At 34.5% G+C, this 12,855-nt stretch overlaps 1 protein-coding gene across 1 annotated transcript; it reads left to right on the top strand.

Moving 5' to 3' along the window:
• Positions 1 to 5,339: 5,339 nt before the first annotated feature.
• On the top strand, positions 5,340 to 11,575 carry LOC103490355 (coatomer subunit alpha-1). Its single transcript, XM_008449845.3, has 4 exons — positions 5,340 to 5,550; positions 5,879 to 6,115; positions 7,472 to 7,966; positions 8,194 to 11,575. Exons 2-4 carry the CDS (start codon positions 5,908 to 5,910, stop codon positions 11,142 to 11,144), a joined length of 3,654 nt encoding a protein of 1,217 aa, XP_008448067.1. The 5' UTR covers positions 5,340 to 5,550; positions 5,879 to 5,907; the 3' UTR covers positions 11,145 to 11,575.
• The last annotated feature ends 1,280 nt before the right edge of the window (positions 11,576 to 12,855 follow it).

A 12,855-nucleotide genomic window follows, 5' to 3' on the forward strand; every position in this document is an offset into this window, starting at 1 on the left:
TGGCCAAGAAAGGACACCTTTTTCAGCCAGAACTCACACTTAGAAAACTTGGCATATAGCTTATTGGCTCGAAGAGTCTCCAAAACCTGATGCAAATGCTCCTCATGCTCAGCCTCTGTCTTGGAGTAAACCAAGATGTCATCAATAAAAAACTATAACGAAAGTGTCCAAGAAGTCCTTAAACACCTTGTTCATCAGATCCATAAATACAACATGAGCATTTGTTAGGCCAAAAGACATTACAATGAACTCGTAATGTCCATATCTAGAACGAAAAGCAATCTTAGGGATGTCACTGTCTCTAATCCTCAGCTGGTGATAGCCTGAACGTAAATCGATCTTAGAGAAAACAGTGGCTCCTTGCAGCTGATCAAACAAATCGTCAATCTTGAGCAAAGGATAGCGATTCTTGACTATCACCTTATTTAGCTCTTTGTAATCAATGCAAAGATGCATTGATCCATCCTTTTTCTTTACGAACAGTACAAGCGCTTCCCAAGGTGACACGCTAGGTCGTATGAAGCCCTTGTCCAGTAACTCCTGAAACTGGACCTTCAGTTCTTTCAGCTCGGTCGGGGTCATTCTATAAGGAGCTCTAGATATAGGAGCAGTGTTTGGCTCCACCTTAATAGCGAAGTCAATCTCTCTAGGAGGAGGAAGTCCTAGAAGCTCATCTGGAAAGACGTCGGGGTACTCTCTCATCACTGGCTCAGATGACACAAAAACTTCTGACTCTCTAGTGTCTACTACGCTGGCCAAGATACTCCAAGTGCCCTGGTTGAGTAGCTTACTCCAAGTGCCCTTTCTTTTCCACTTTCACGCTTTACGAGGATTCTTTAAATAAGATAAATAATAATAATAATACTATTATTATTATTTCTTTTCTTTTTCCCTTACTCCATTCCCTAAAACAACTAAATATCAAATCTTCTCTCTCTCCATTTAAACCCATCAAATCTCCTCTTTAAATCAATCATCATTATCTTTCAAAAATAAGTATCCCTACTTAATTATATTATCCACATAATATAATTATCTTTCCTTCACAACTTAATTAATTATACAATCAACTATATATTAATCAAATTTTCTCAATTACAACCAATTAATTCATCAACTCCAAACACTAAAACAATAAAATATTTGTTAATATCTCCTAAAATCCAATCTTCACAAGTCAAATAAATCAACCAAATAACACAAAAAATTTCAAAAGATTAAACTTAAGATAATAAATTACCTTAAATTTTAGGGCGTTACACTAACGCTCTTATGGACAAGTTGTGTGAGAAGTTTTACTTCAAACAGCATAAGTCTTCTATGTATAATGCCGTAAAAAATGGATTGTCAAAAACATTCAATAAAACTGTGTGCAATCTTTTGAAAAAAGTGGTCTCAAGACGAAAAGAGATTGGCAAGAAAAAATTGGGGAAGCGTTGTGGGCCTATCGAACTACCCATCGTACTCCTACAAGTGTTACACCTTATTCTTTGGTTTACGGTGTTGAAGCAGTACTCCTACTAGAAAGAGAAATTCCATCCTTAAGAATGGCAATTCAAGAAACGATAACTACTGAAGACAATGCTAAATTATACCTTCAAGAGTTAGAAGCACTTGACGAAAAAAGACTAGAAGCTCAACAAGCACTAGAATGTTATCAAGCACGAATGTCTAAGGCTTTTGAGAAACATGTAACGTCCCTGTCCTTTCAAGTTGGTGATTTAGTGCTTGTAGTAAGAAGACCTATCATCACAACGAGGCATACAGGGAATATAAGTTCACACCTAACAGGATGGACTCTACATCATCAAAGAAGTTTTTACGAATGAAGCATATAAAATCATCGATCAAGACAGATTAAAAATTGACCCAATTAATGGCAAATTTCTCAAGAAGTTTTATGCTTAATTTAGTTATGAAAAAAATTTTGTTGAACTATGCTATGACTTGATCCCTATGTTATAAAAAGGATATGTAGGTAGCTTAAAGTTCACTTTAAGTTCAGTCACACGTAAAATAAAAAAATATATATATGTTTCATTGTAATTTCATATGTAATCAATGCAAAATAAAATTCAAGAGCAGTTATACTAGAATAAAAAAAAATTACATTATGATTCAACAAAACTTTTACATTTACAAGGATTGCAACAAAAGAAAAGGGAGGCAAATAGGGAAAAATCAAACCTTCCACTTGAAGTTCTTAAATTCTTCACGTGCAACTTCCATATTTTTATGAACCATAGCTAGTGCCTCGATCGCTTCTTCAATAATAGTAGGGGTGCTTTCAAGGATGTTGACTTCATCCTGAAGCTTGGCAACTTCTAGTTTTTGCTAGTCTATGACCTCTGTTTTATCACAAGATAAGATCGACAGTTATTCAGACTCAGCATTTATGCTCTAAAGTCTCCTCTCTAGTTCCTTCTTTTCTAAAGATAACTACGCGGCTCTCTCCTGAATGACTTTGGCATCCCCTCGTAGTTGGTCCATCAAAGTTAAGACAAATGTCTTCTCATCTAATTGACGAGCTTTATTTGTTGACAACAACTATGCAGAATATTAAGATTGTACATCGTTGAAATTATTTACCCTCTTAAGGTAACTATTCAGATACTCTTCAAGAGGAATCAAGTCGTCTACATGGATCTTCGCAATCCTCGAAAGAACAGTTGCTATTTTTGGCCTAAGTCTTGGGATATATTCAAAAGGAGTCTGCATGATCTTATATTGAATATCCTTCCACATACATAAGGCTGTTTTCTAGAAGAAGTTTGAAACTACCTTTTCACCAACCCAAACCCAAGCCCAGCAGGCAAATGAGTCCAAGTCCAAGCCCAAGCCTAAGTCCAATAGAGAAATGGATCCAAGCCTACCTAAAGCCCATGAAATTTCTCTATAAATAGAGAGCTTTGCTATTCATTTTGGGATCTTTGGATTGAAGGAAGAACTGAAACTCTGAAGATTTGAAGACTCAAACTTCTAAAAACTCTCAAGACATGCAAGTTCTTATCAACCTCGAGATCATCATCTTCTAAAAGATCGAAGACTTGGAAGATTGAACTTTCAATTCTTAGAATTCTAGAATATTGAAGCTTGAATCGACTTGCAATTCCTGAAGATTGAGGACCACGAAGTTCTAAGTTAAATTGTACGCAAGAGAAATAATCAAATGAGTAAATACGAGAGATTGTATCCACAATACATAAATCAATACAAATTTCAATTACACAAATTACATTTCTCTTGAAATCTTGTGTAACCTACCTTTGAAAATAATCTTTCAAAATAATGAATCAAAATTCTACGAAATATAGCAAAAATTCAGATTCTATCAATAATAGACAGTAATAAACTTGATATTATCAATAGAAATATTTATTATAGAGAAAATTTTAAACTTAGCTATATTTTATAAATAATTTCAATTTTTTTCTCTTTTGCTATTCATAACAACCTCCTTACATTAATTGGAATGTTATAATTCACAATGATAATTTGTCTTGAATTTAGTTAATATAGCATCAAATATTAATGGTAAGAATATTAGTTGAAATTTATTAAAAGTAAATAATGTATTTATAATTAATAATTTTTGTTAGATATTAAAAAACTAATGTCATGTAAGTTTTAAAGTCTCTAATATTCTCGATTTTAAGAAATAGAATTATGTGAAACAAACATAAATATTAAATATTTATTTAAGTTTTTAAAAAAAACCTTAATTTTAAAATACATTAAAAGTCACTTTTTTGCATAATTAAAATAATCGTAAAATTAAATATGTTTTATTAACACTAAATATGGAAATTTTCATTCAATTAAATTTAGGTTTGCAAATATTAAAAAGAATGTTTTTAGGGTAATTTAAAACACAAGAAAAAAGTGATTTACAATATTTATTTGAGTTCTTAAGGAAAAAGGGTTATTTGATTGAACCTCCATAAGAAAAAACAAGAAAGAAATATATACAAATTATTTGATAACCAACTTTTAAGTTAAGGCTTTGCTTTAGATTGAAGCCATAATATAACGCAATCACTCATAATTATTTAACTAACAAATATAATTAGTAACGCCCAGCCTGCATTTGTTTGATGTAAATACAAAAATGTTTATTTATATATATATAATAAAATCACAAAATGAATTCTTTTAATATTTTGCTATATCTATAAAGTAAATTGGCCATGAAAACTAAGAACAAATTTTGAAAGTTAATGATTTATTTATAGTTTGTTGAATGGAAAATTTTAATAACCACGTTTAATAATAAGGTATTTCTAATTTTTAAAATTTGTATTTGTTTTTTTTTTTTTGTTTTTTTATTTTTTTTTTTTTTTTTTTTTGCTTTTCAATGTTTTTAAGTACTCTTATCCCATAACTTAAACACAAATCCAAACTTATAAGTAAAACTTTACAAAACAAAATCAAGTTTTGGTAGCTTACAAAATTTGAATTGGGTTTTCAAGATATAACTAGTAAATCAAATTGCACCGAAGGAAAAAAAAATTCTTAGAAGGGTAATGGTTCATAAGATACAATCAGGATTAAGCACATAATTTAATTGACAACATAAACAAAGTTACATAAAGAAAATTTTTGTGCATCAAAAGAAAGTTTGGGTTGTTACCTCAAAACTAAGGAATACGGAGGGAGATCGAGCAAAGTGATAAATGAAAGAATAGACTACATGGTGTCGGTCTAAATTGATATAATTATGTAAGTTACAAGTTCAAATTGATATATGTAAAAGTTTATGATCTAAATTGATACAGTTTTTAGTTCGTGATTAATTCAACTTCCAAGGTTCAGTGTTTAAATTGATACAATTATTACTTTAAAGTTTAAATTGATACAAACCCAATAATTTAGAGGTATAAATTGATATTTTCCCTATTTCTTATTAAATTTGATTTCATCACATTCATATATATATATATATATATATATATATATATATATATATATATATATATATATATATTGCTAGGAAGGTAAGTTATAAAAACTATCTATAGAGTATGAAGATAATTTTAATTATAGCCTAAATTCTTAGTAAGAGAAATTAAACCCTCCAACTTTTACGATGTTGAACTCTTATGCTTATAAGATTATAGAAATTGTATAAGTTTTTAAGTTCGGAGGTTCTATCTTTATTAATAAGATATAATTTTAATGCTTATATAAATTTGGGGATTAAACTTTTAGGATAAGAAAAGTTTAAAGTTGTAATTGTAAATGTAATTACAGATTTTTTTTTCAATTTTATTTTTGAACCCTTGAAAATAAAGGAATTGGGTTGGAGGCCCTCTCAAATTAGCAAATTTTGTGTCCTATCACTTCCTCTTCTTCTATGATTTTACTTGGAGAGATCAAAACCAAAATCCTTTCACCCTTTTCTTCTCACTTTCTCATCTCCTTTCTCCTTTCGATCTACCCCTCTCTCTCTCTCTCTCTCTCTATTTCATTTTGTTTCTGTAATATGTTCTTCCGTTGATCGCCTTCAATTTTCACTTTGCTTGATCCCCCTTCATACTCTTCAGATCTGAGGTAACGCACTTTCTCTCAATGTACAGATTTCTGTTCTCTGTTCCCTCTTTTGTTGCTCTTAGATCCTTCATCCCTTTGCTCTTTGTTTGAATTTTTCTATGAAATGATCTTGAATTTACGGGGAAATGCTGGACCTCTCGACTTGGGATTTTTCTTTTTTTCTTAATCTCCACGGATGTTATATTTTGGTAGTGTAATTTGTGTTCACTGTTACTTAATTATTAAGAATTTTGTGTAAGGAAATGGGAAGGTTTGATTTGGTCCCTTGAAGCGTTTTGTATTTATAGTTCTGTCTTTCTTATTGTTTTGAGGCAATTCGTTTTTGTAGAGAGGTTTAGCACTCTGTGATCGGACAAGATGCTGACGAAGTTTGAGACGAAGAGTAATAGAGTGAAGGGGTTGAGTTTTCATAGTAAGAGGCCATGGATCCTGGCGAGTCTTCACAGTGGTGTGATCCAGCTATGGGACTACCGAATGGGCACTCTTATTGATAGATTTGACGAACATGATGGGCCTGTTCGGGGTGTCCATTTTCATAAGTCTCAGCCGTTGTTTGTTTCCGGAGGTACACATTTTTTGTTCTTTTGGAACAGAATATCTCAAGTTCTCTTGTGCATTTGATAATATAATGAATCTCATTTGATTCTACTGTCTCTTGAACACAAAAAATATCTAAATTTAAACCTGGATCTAAGTCTAATGTTGTTTAGTTTCAATTTTGTTTGGTCATGTTCCATTTGGTCGGTTATTGCTTTGCATTTTGGTAGATCCCGGTCTTTTTCTTTTAGGGGATTTGTAATGTGTTCAGTGATACCAAAAAAAAAAAATCATGGATCTCAATCTAATGTTTGCAGATGCAAAAGAATATAAGCTCATAATCAATTTCACGGTCTGAATTTGTCAATGTTAGATTAGTATTAGCCAGTTATAGACTATCGCGTGTCAGAGTTAAGAGATCTAAGTTCAATTGCCTTCTTTTAAACAAAACGTCTTTCTTTGCTATGAGCAGTGCATATAATAGCAATGATATTTTAAGGAAAAAAATGTATGGCAATATTTCCTATACAATTGTGTATCTTACTGTGTCGTGGTGAGAGACAAATGATGTTGAAATTTTTACTGGATAATTTCTCATTAAAATAATTACTGGGTAATGGTGTGTGTATAGCCTCTGAGTTACGGAAGACTTTGTTTTTGTTTTGGAGTTGTAGAACTGGTACGGTTAAGTATTTGTGAAATTTTTTAAAGTGTCAATCAGTGTTGTTAAGGCGCAGCCGGGCGCTCGCCTGAGGCGAGAGGCAAGGCGAGGCAAGCCCTTAATGCCTTGCAAGTACCCAAGGTGAGCACCTTTAGTAAGATGCTCACCTTTTACGCGTTTCAGCGCCCTCACCTTGTTCAATTGCTTAACTTTTTTTTAGGAAAAAAAAACACTCTTATCCAATAGGACTAAAAGGAAGTATCAAAGTTTGTAAAGGTGGAATTAAAGGAAGGAGAATTGAAGAAGAAAAAGAGTCAAAGTAGAAACAAATCATTTTTATTTCTATATCTTTTTTCAAATTTCTTTTTCCTCAAGATTATTCGAGTTCATTTCTTTCTAATCTTATGTATTTTTTTATTTATATTATTATTATTTATTATTTTATTAACTGCACCTCACTTCAATCAGGCGACGCCTTTTTTTTGCCTCTCGACTGGAGGCAATTAAAAAGTTTGTTGCCTTAGAGTGTGCCTTGCACTTTCAGAACACTGGTGTCAATGTCGCAGACGATGGCTGAATTGTTTCATTCTGTTTTTCTTTTTGCCTTTAGTGTGAATATATAGTGGCATTTCTGCAGTATGGTAACGAGGACTATGCCAATAGTTATATTTCTTTTTGCACGAATTGAATTTTCTTTTAAGTTGAAAAGGTTCTCTTTTTCAGGGGATGATTACAAAATTAAGGTTTGGAACTATAAGACACACCGATGTTTGTTTACTCTTCTTGGGCACCTTGATTATATCCGCACCGTGCAATTTCATCATGAATATCCATGGATTGTGAGTGCCAGTGATGACCAAACTATTCGAATATGGAACTGGCAGTCTCGTACTTGCATTTCTGTGTTGACCGGCCACAATCATTATGTTATGTGTGCTTCATTCCACCCTAAGGATGACCTTGTTGTGTCTGCCTCCCTAGATCAGACTGTTCGTGTTTGGGACATAGGTGCCTTGAGAAAGAAGACAGTGTCCCCTGCAGATGACATTTTGCGGTTAAGTCAAATGAATACAGATCTTTTTGGTGGTGTTGATGCTGTGGTTAAATATGTATTGGAAGGTCATGACCGTGGTGTCAACTGGGCTTCTTTCCATCCAACTCTGCCCTTGATTGTCTCCGGAGCCGATGATCGGCAAGTAAAGTTGTGGCGAATGAATGGTAACTACTTAAAAATTTAGCTTTTGTACACGGTCCTTCCTTTTAGCTCTTAACTGTATCTATCTATTTAAGATTTCATTTCTTTTCATGTTTTTCTTATGCAAGACTAAACGTATTACATTAACGAGGAGATTGAATAAAGTCCCTTCTTTTTCTTTTTTTTTTTCTTTTTTTTTTCTTTTTATGCTGTAACTTTGATGCTAATGTTGAATGTTTACCTTTTTCAGACACAAAAGCTTGGGAAGTGGACACATTGAGGGGTCACATGAATAATGTTTCAAGTGTTATGTTCCATGCTAAACAGGATTTGATCATATCCAATTCAGAGGACAAGAGCATCCGTGTGTGGGATGTCACAAAACGAACTGGTGTTCAGACATTTCGTCGTGAGCATGACCGATTCTGGATTCTTGCTGCTCATCCTGAAATGAACCTCTTGGCTGCTGGTCATGACAGTGGCATGATTGTCTTTAAGTTGGAAAGGGAACGGCCAGCTTTTGTTATTAGTGGAGATTCTCTCTTGTATACTAAGGATCGGTTTTTGCGGTTTTATGAGTTTTCAACTCAAAGGGATACTCAAGTAATTCCAATTCGACGTCCTGGATCCATTAGCTTGAATCAGAGCCCCAGGACAATATCGTATAGTCCTACAGAAAATGCAATTCTTATTTGCTCAGATCTGGAAGGTGGGTCATATGAATTATATACCATACCCAAGGAAAGCATTGGTAGAGGCGATAGCGTACAAGATGCAAAGAGAGGCGTTGGAGGATCAGCTGTCTTTGTTGCTCGTAATAGGTTTGCTGTGTTAGATAAAAGTAACATGCAAGTCTTGATCAAGAATATCAAGAATGAAGTTGTTAAAAAGAGTGTCCTCCCTATTGCTGCAGACGCAATATTCTATGCAGGAACAGGTAACTTGTTATGCAGATCTGAGGACAGAGTGGTTTTATTTGATCTCCAGCAAAGAGTCGTTCTTGGTGACTTACAAACCCCATTTATAAAGTATGTTGTCTGGTCCAATGATATGGAAACTGTTGCCTTGCTCAGCAAACATGTCATTATCATTGCTAGCAAGAAGCTTGTGCATCAGTGCACACTTCATGAGACAATCCGAGTTAAAAGTGGTGCATGGGACGATAATGGTGTTTTCATTTATACAACTTTAAATCACATTAAATATTGTCTGCCTAATGGAGATAGTGGGATAATCAGAACTCTTGATGTCCCAATATACATCACAAAGGTTTCTGCGAATACTATCTTCTGTTTGGATCGGGATGGGAAAAATAAAACCATAGTTATTGATGCAACAGAGTATATGTTCAAGCTGTCCCTTCTTAAGAAGAAATTTGACCATGTAATGAGCATGATTAAAAACTCTCAGCTTTGTGGGCAAGCAATGATCAGTTATTTGCAACAGAAGGGTTTCCCTGAAGTAGCTCTTCATTTTGTGAAAGATGAGAGAACTCGGTTTAATTTGGCTCTTGAGAGTGGGAGCATTCAAATTGCAGTTGCATCAGCAACTGCTCTCGATGAGAAAGACCACTGGTACAAATTGGGTGTTGAGGCACTTCGTCAAGGCAATGCAGGAATTGTGGAATATGCCTATCAGAGGACAAAAAACTTTGAGAGGTTGTCTTTTCTTTATCTCATAACTGGTAACATTGACAAGCTGTCTAAGATGCTCAAAATTGCTGAAGTTAAAAATGACGTGATGGGTCAATTTCATAATGCCTTATATCTGGGTGATGTTCGAGAACGTGTTAAGATACTGGAGAATGTTGGTCACTTGCCCCTTGCTTACATTACAGCTTCAGTTCACGGACTGCATGATGTTGCTGAACGTCTTGCAGCTGAATTAGGAGACGATGTTCCAGCTTTGCCAGAGGGGAAAGTACCATCTCTCCTGATGCCCCCTTCCCCTGTTATGTGCGGTGGCGATTGGCCTCTTCTGAGAGTTATGAAAGGCATATTTGAAGGTGGGTTAGATAATGTTGGCAGGGGTGTGGCCGATGAAGAAGAGGAGGCTGCTGATGGTGATTGGGGCGAGGAGCTGGACATGGTTGAAGTTGATGGTTTGCCAAATGGGGATGTTACAGCAATTCTAGAAGATGGTGAAGTGGCGGAAGAAAATGAAGAAGATGGTGGCTGGGACCTTGAAGACTTGGAGCTTCCACCTGAAGCAGAAACTCCTAAAGCTTCCGTCAGTGCACGTTCATTTTTTGTGGCTCCAACTCCTGGCATGCCTGTTAGCCAAATTTGGATTCAGAGGTCGTCTCTTGCTGCCGAGCATGCTGCCGCTGGCAATTTTGATACTGCTATGCGGTTGCTGAACAGGCAACTTGGAATAAAGAATTTTGCTCCCTTGAAATCAATGTTTCTTGATCTTCATGGTGGCAGCCACTCCCATCTTCGTGCATTTTCATCTGCTCCAGTTATAACTCTGGCAGTCGAACGAGGATGGAACGAGTCTGCAAGCCCAAATGTAAGAGGACCCCCTGCACTCATATTCAATTTCTCTCAGTTGGAAGAGAAGCTGAAAGCTGGTTACAAGGCCACAACCTCTGGGAAATTCACTGAAGCTCTGAAACTCTTCCTTAGCATTATTCATACAATACCATTGATAGTAGTGGAATCAAAGAGAGAAGTTGACGAGGTGAAGGAGTTAATTATTATAGTCAAAGAGTATATATTAGGTTTGCAGATGGAGCTCAAGAGGAGAGAAGTTAAGGACAATCCTATTCGCCAACAGGAACTTGCAGCCTATTTTACTCACTGCAATCTGCAGCTACCTCATTTAAGACTTGCCTTGCAGAACGCAATGACTGTTTGCTTCAAGGCTAAGAACCTTGCTACCGCTGGTAACTTTGCCAGGCGTCTGCTTGAAACCAATCCCGTCGTTGAGAACCAAGCAAAGGCAGCCAGGCAAGTGCTGCAGGCTTCTGAGAGGAATATGACAGATGCTGCCAAACTCAACTATGATTTTAGAAATCCCTTTGTGATCTGTGGGGCTACACATGTGCCAATTTATCGAGGACAGAAAGATGTCTCGTGCCCGTATTGCAGTGCCCGGTTTGTGCCCAGCCAGGAAGGTCAGCTTTGTACTGTTTGTGATCTCGCTGCTGTTGGAGCAGATGCATCTGGACTACTCTGCTCTCCTTCCCAGATTCGATGATTTGCTAGACTGTGAGTGTTTACAGCCATTACTCGAACTCGCCCTTGCAACCAAAGGTATTTCCTTCGTCAACCGATATACTGCAAGAACAGTGAACTAGAAAGTTATGAAGCATAAAAGAGTCAACTTCTGATGCAAGGTCCGGTCTCTACTATCTCCTTTGGCCTAATTCTGTTTCTTTCAACCTCTGTTTAGTTATTATATACCATATTCAGAAATTCATGAATTTTGACTTTCCCTATTCTTTGTTAAGTTGTTCATAGACCTTTATCAAATAGATTATTTTGTATGCAGGTGTTTACGATTCAATTATTAGAAATTGTTTCGTAAACATGATTATGTCCTTGCTGAAATTGGGGTTTTTGATCTGAGGGAAAATGTAACATTTCTATATTTGTTATATCTATCTTTTGATGTAACTTCTCATCTCATTCCTCTAGATATTGTCACGTAGCAGCTCCTTTGTATTGTATGAACCTTCTTTTGCCATCAGTTCCTTCTTGCAGATAAACTGGTCTCCTAAATTTCACATGATAACCCCAAACAATGCCGTTTTGTGATTTTTTTTAACATTATTATTCAAAGAGAAGTTTGTTGCATTATAGTAAAATCATTTCGTGATGCTGTTATTAATTTTCCAAACATATCATCACTTAGTTAATTATTTGTTGCATCATTAGTGTGCATTGTTATACAAAAGCAATGGAAATTTGACTCCGAACTATATAAGCCACATTGTAGTGGTAGTTGTCTCCTCTAATAAGAGTTAAGATGCAACTAGATCAGGTTAACATCCAAAGTGAAAGAGGATGGTTGGGGAATAAGAAGCATTAACTTTTTTGAGAGAAGTACAAAGGAGTATTGGACTGATTTTAGAAACATGGTGTTATTAATTCATCACTTGGTTGACTAAAGTTTAAAACTAATGAAATTTTTGTTTAACCATGGGTTTTGGAGAAATTAACATTTTGAGATAAATTAGTGCTATGTTCTAATTTAACGATGAAAGAGTTATTAAAACTTTGGCAACATTGTCATATAATTTAAAGGAGGGGAGATTTGGATGATTAATAAATCAAATTTCTTCTTTAATAGTACTTTGTTAATCTTTAATCTTATCTTGCTTCCTTAAATTCAATATTATCCCTTCTTTTGTCCATTTTGCAGAGTAAAAATCAAGTTAGATATTACATATAGAAGCATAATCGAATCATTTAATTTTGAATTGTACTTTTTTATATTATTACAATTAATCATATTTTTCTTTTTAAAATTATGAATTAGAACAAAAAAGCAAAATATTAACACTAAAATGAGCATAAACATAGTATTTATACCATCAACCTTTTAACTTATAAATTTGATTCTTCCAACCTACATATTCTAAAAATAAACATTAATATTGTTATACATCAAAAAGGAGATAAAATGTTCATTTAGAGAATGTTTGGTATGAGTTTTGGACCATTATTATAGGATGTAATATTTACATAGTTTAAGTGAATAAAGAAATATGAGTTAATGTGAACAATAAAGTGATGAGAAAGGTAAATAAACACAAACAACGAGGAGAGAAATATGAATAATTAGGAGGCTAATTTAACCTATCCTATCGTAAATAAGCTCTTGTAGCATATTTTCATGAATAATTAGACTACTTTTTTTCTTGGTTACAATTATTGTACCAAACAAACAAACTCCTTCAAAAGTG

Source organism: Cucumis melo, chromosome 1 (assembly GCF_025177605.1).
Source record: "Cucumis melo cultivar AY chromosome 1, USDA_Cmelo_AY_1.0, whole genome shotgun sequence".
NCBI classification, from domain to species: domain Eukaryota; kingdom Viridiplantae; phylum Streptophyta; class Magnoliopsida; order Cucurbitales; family Cucurbitaceae; genus Cucumis; species Cucumis melo.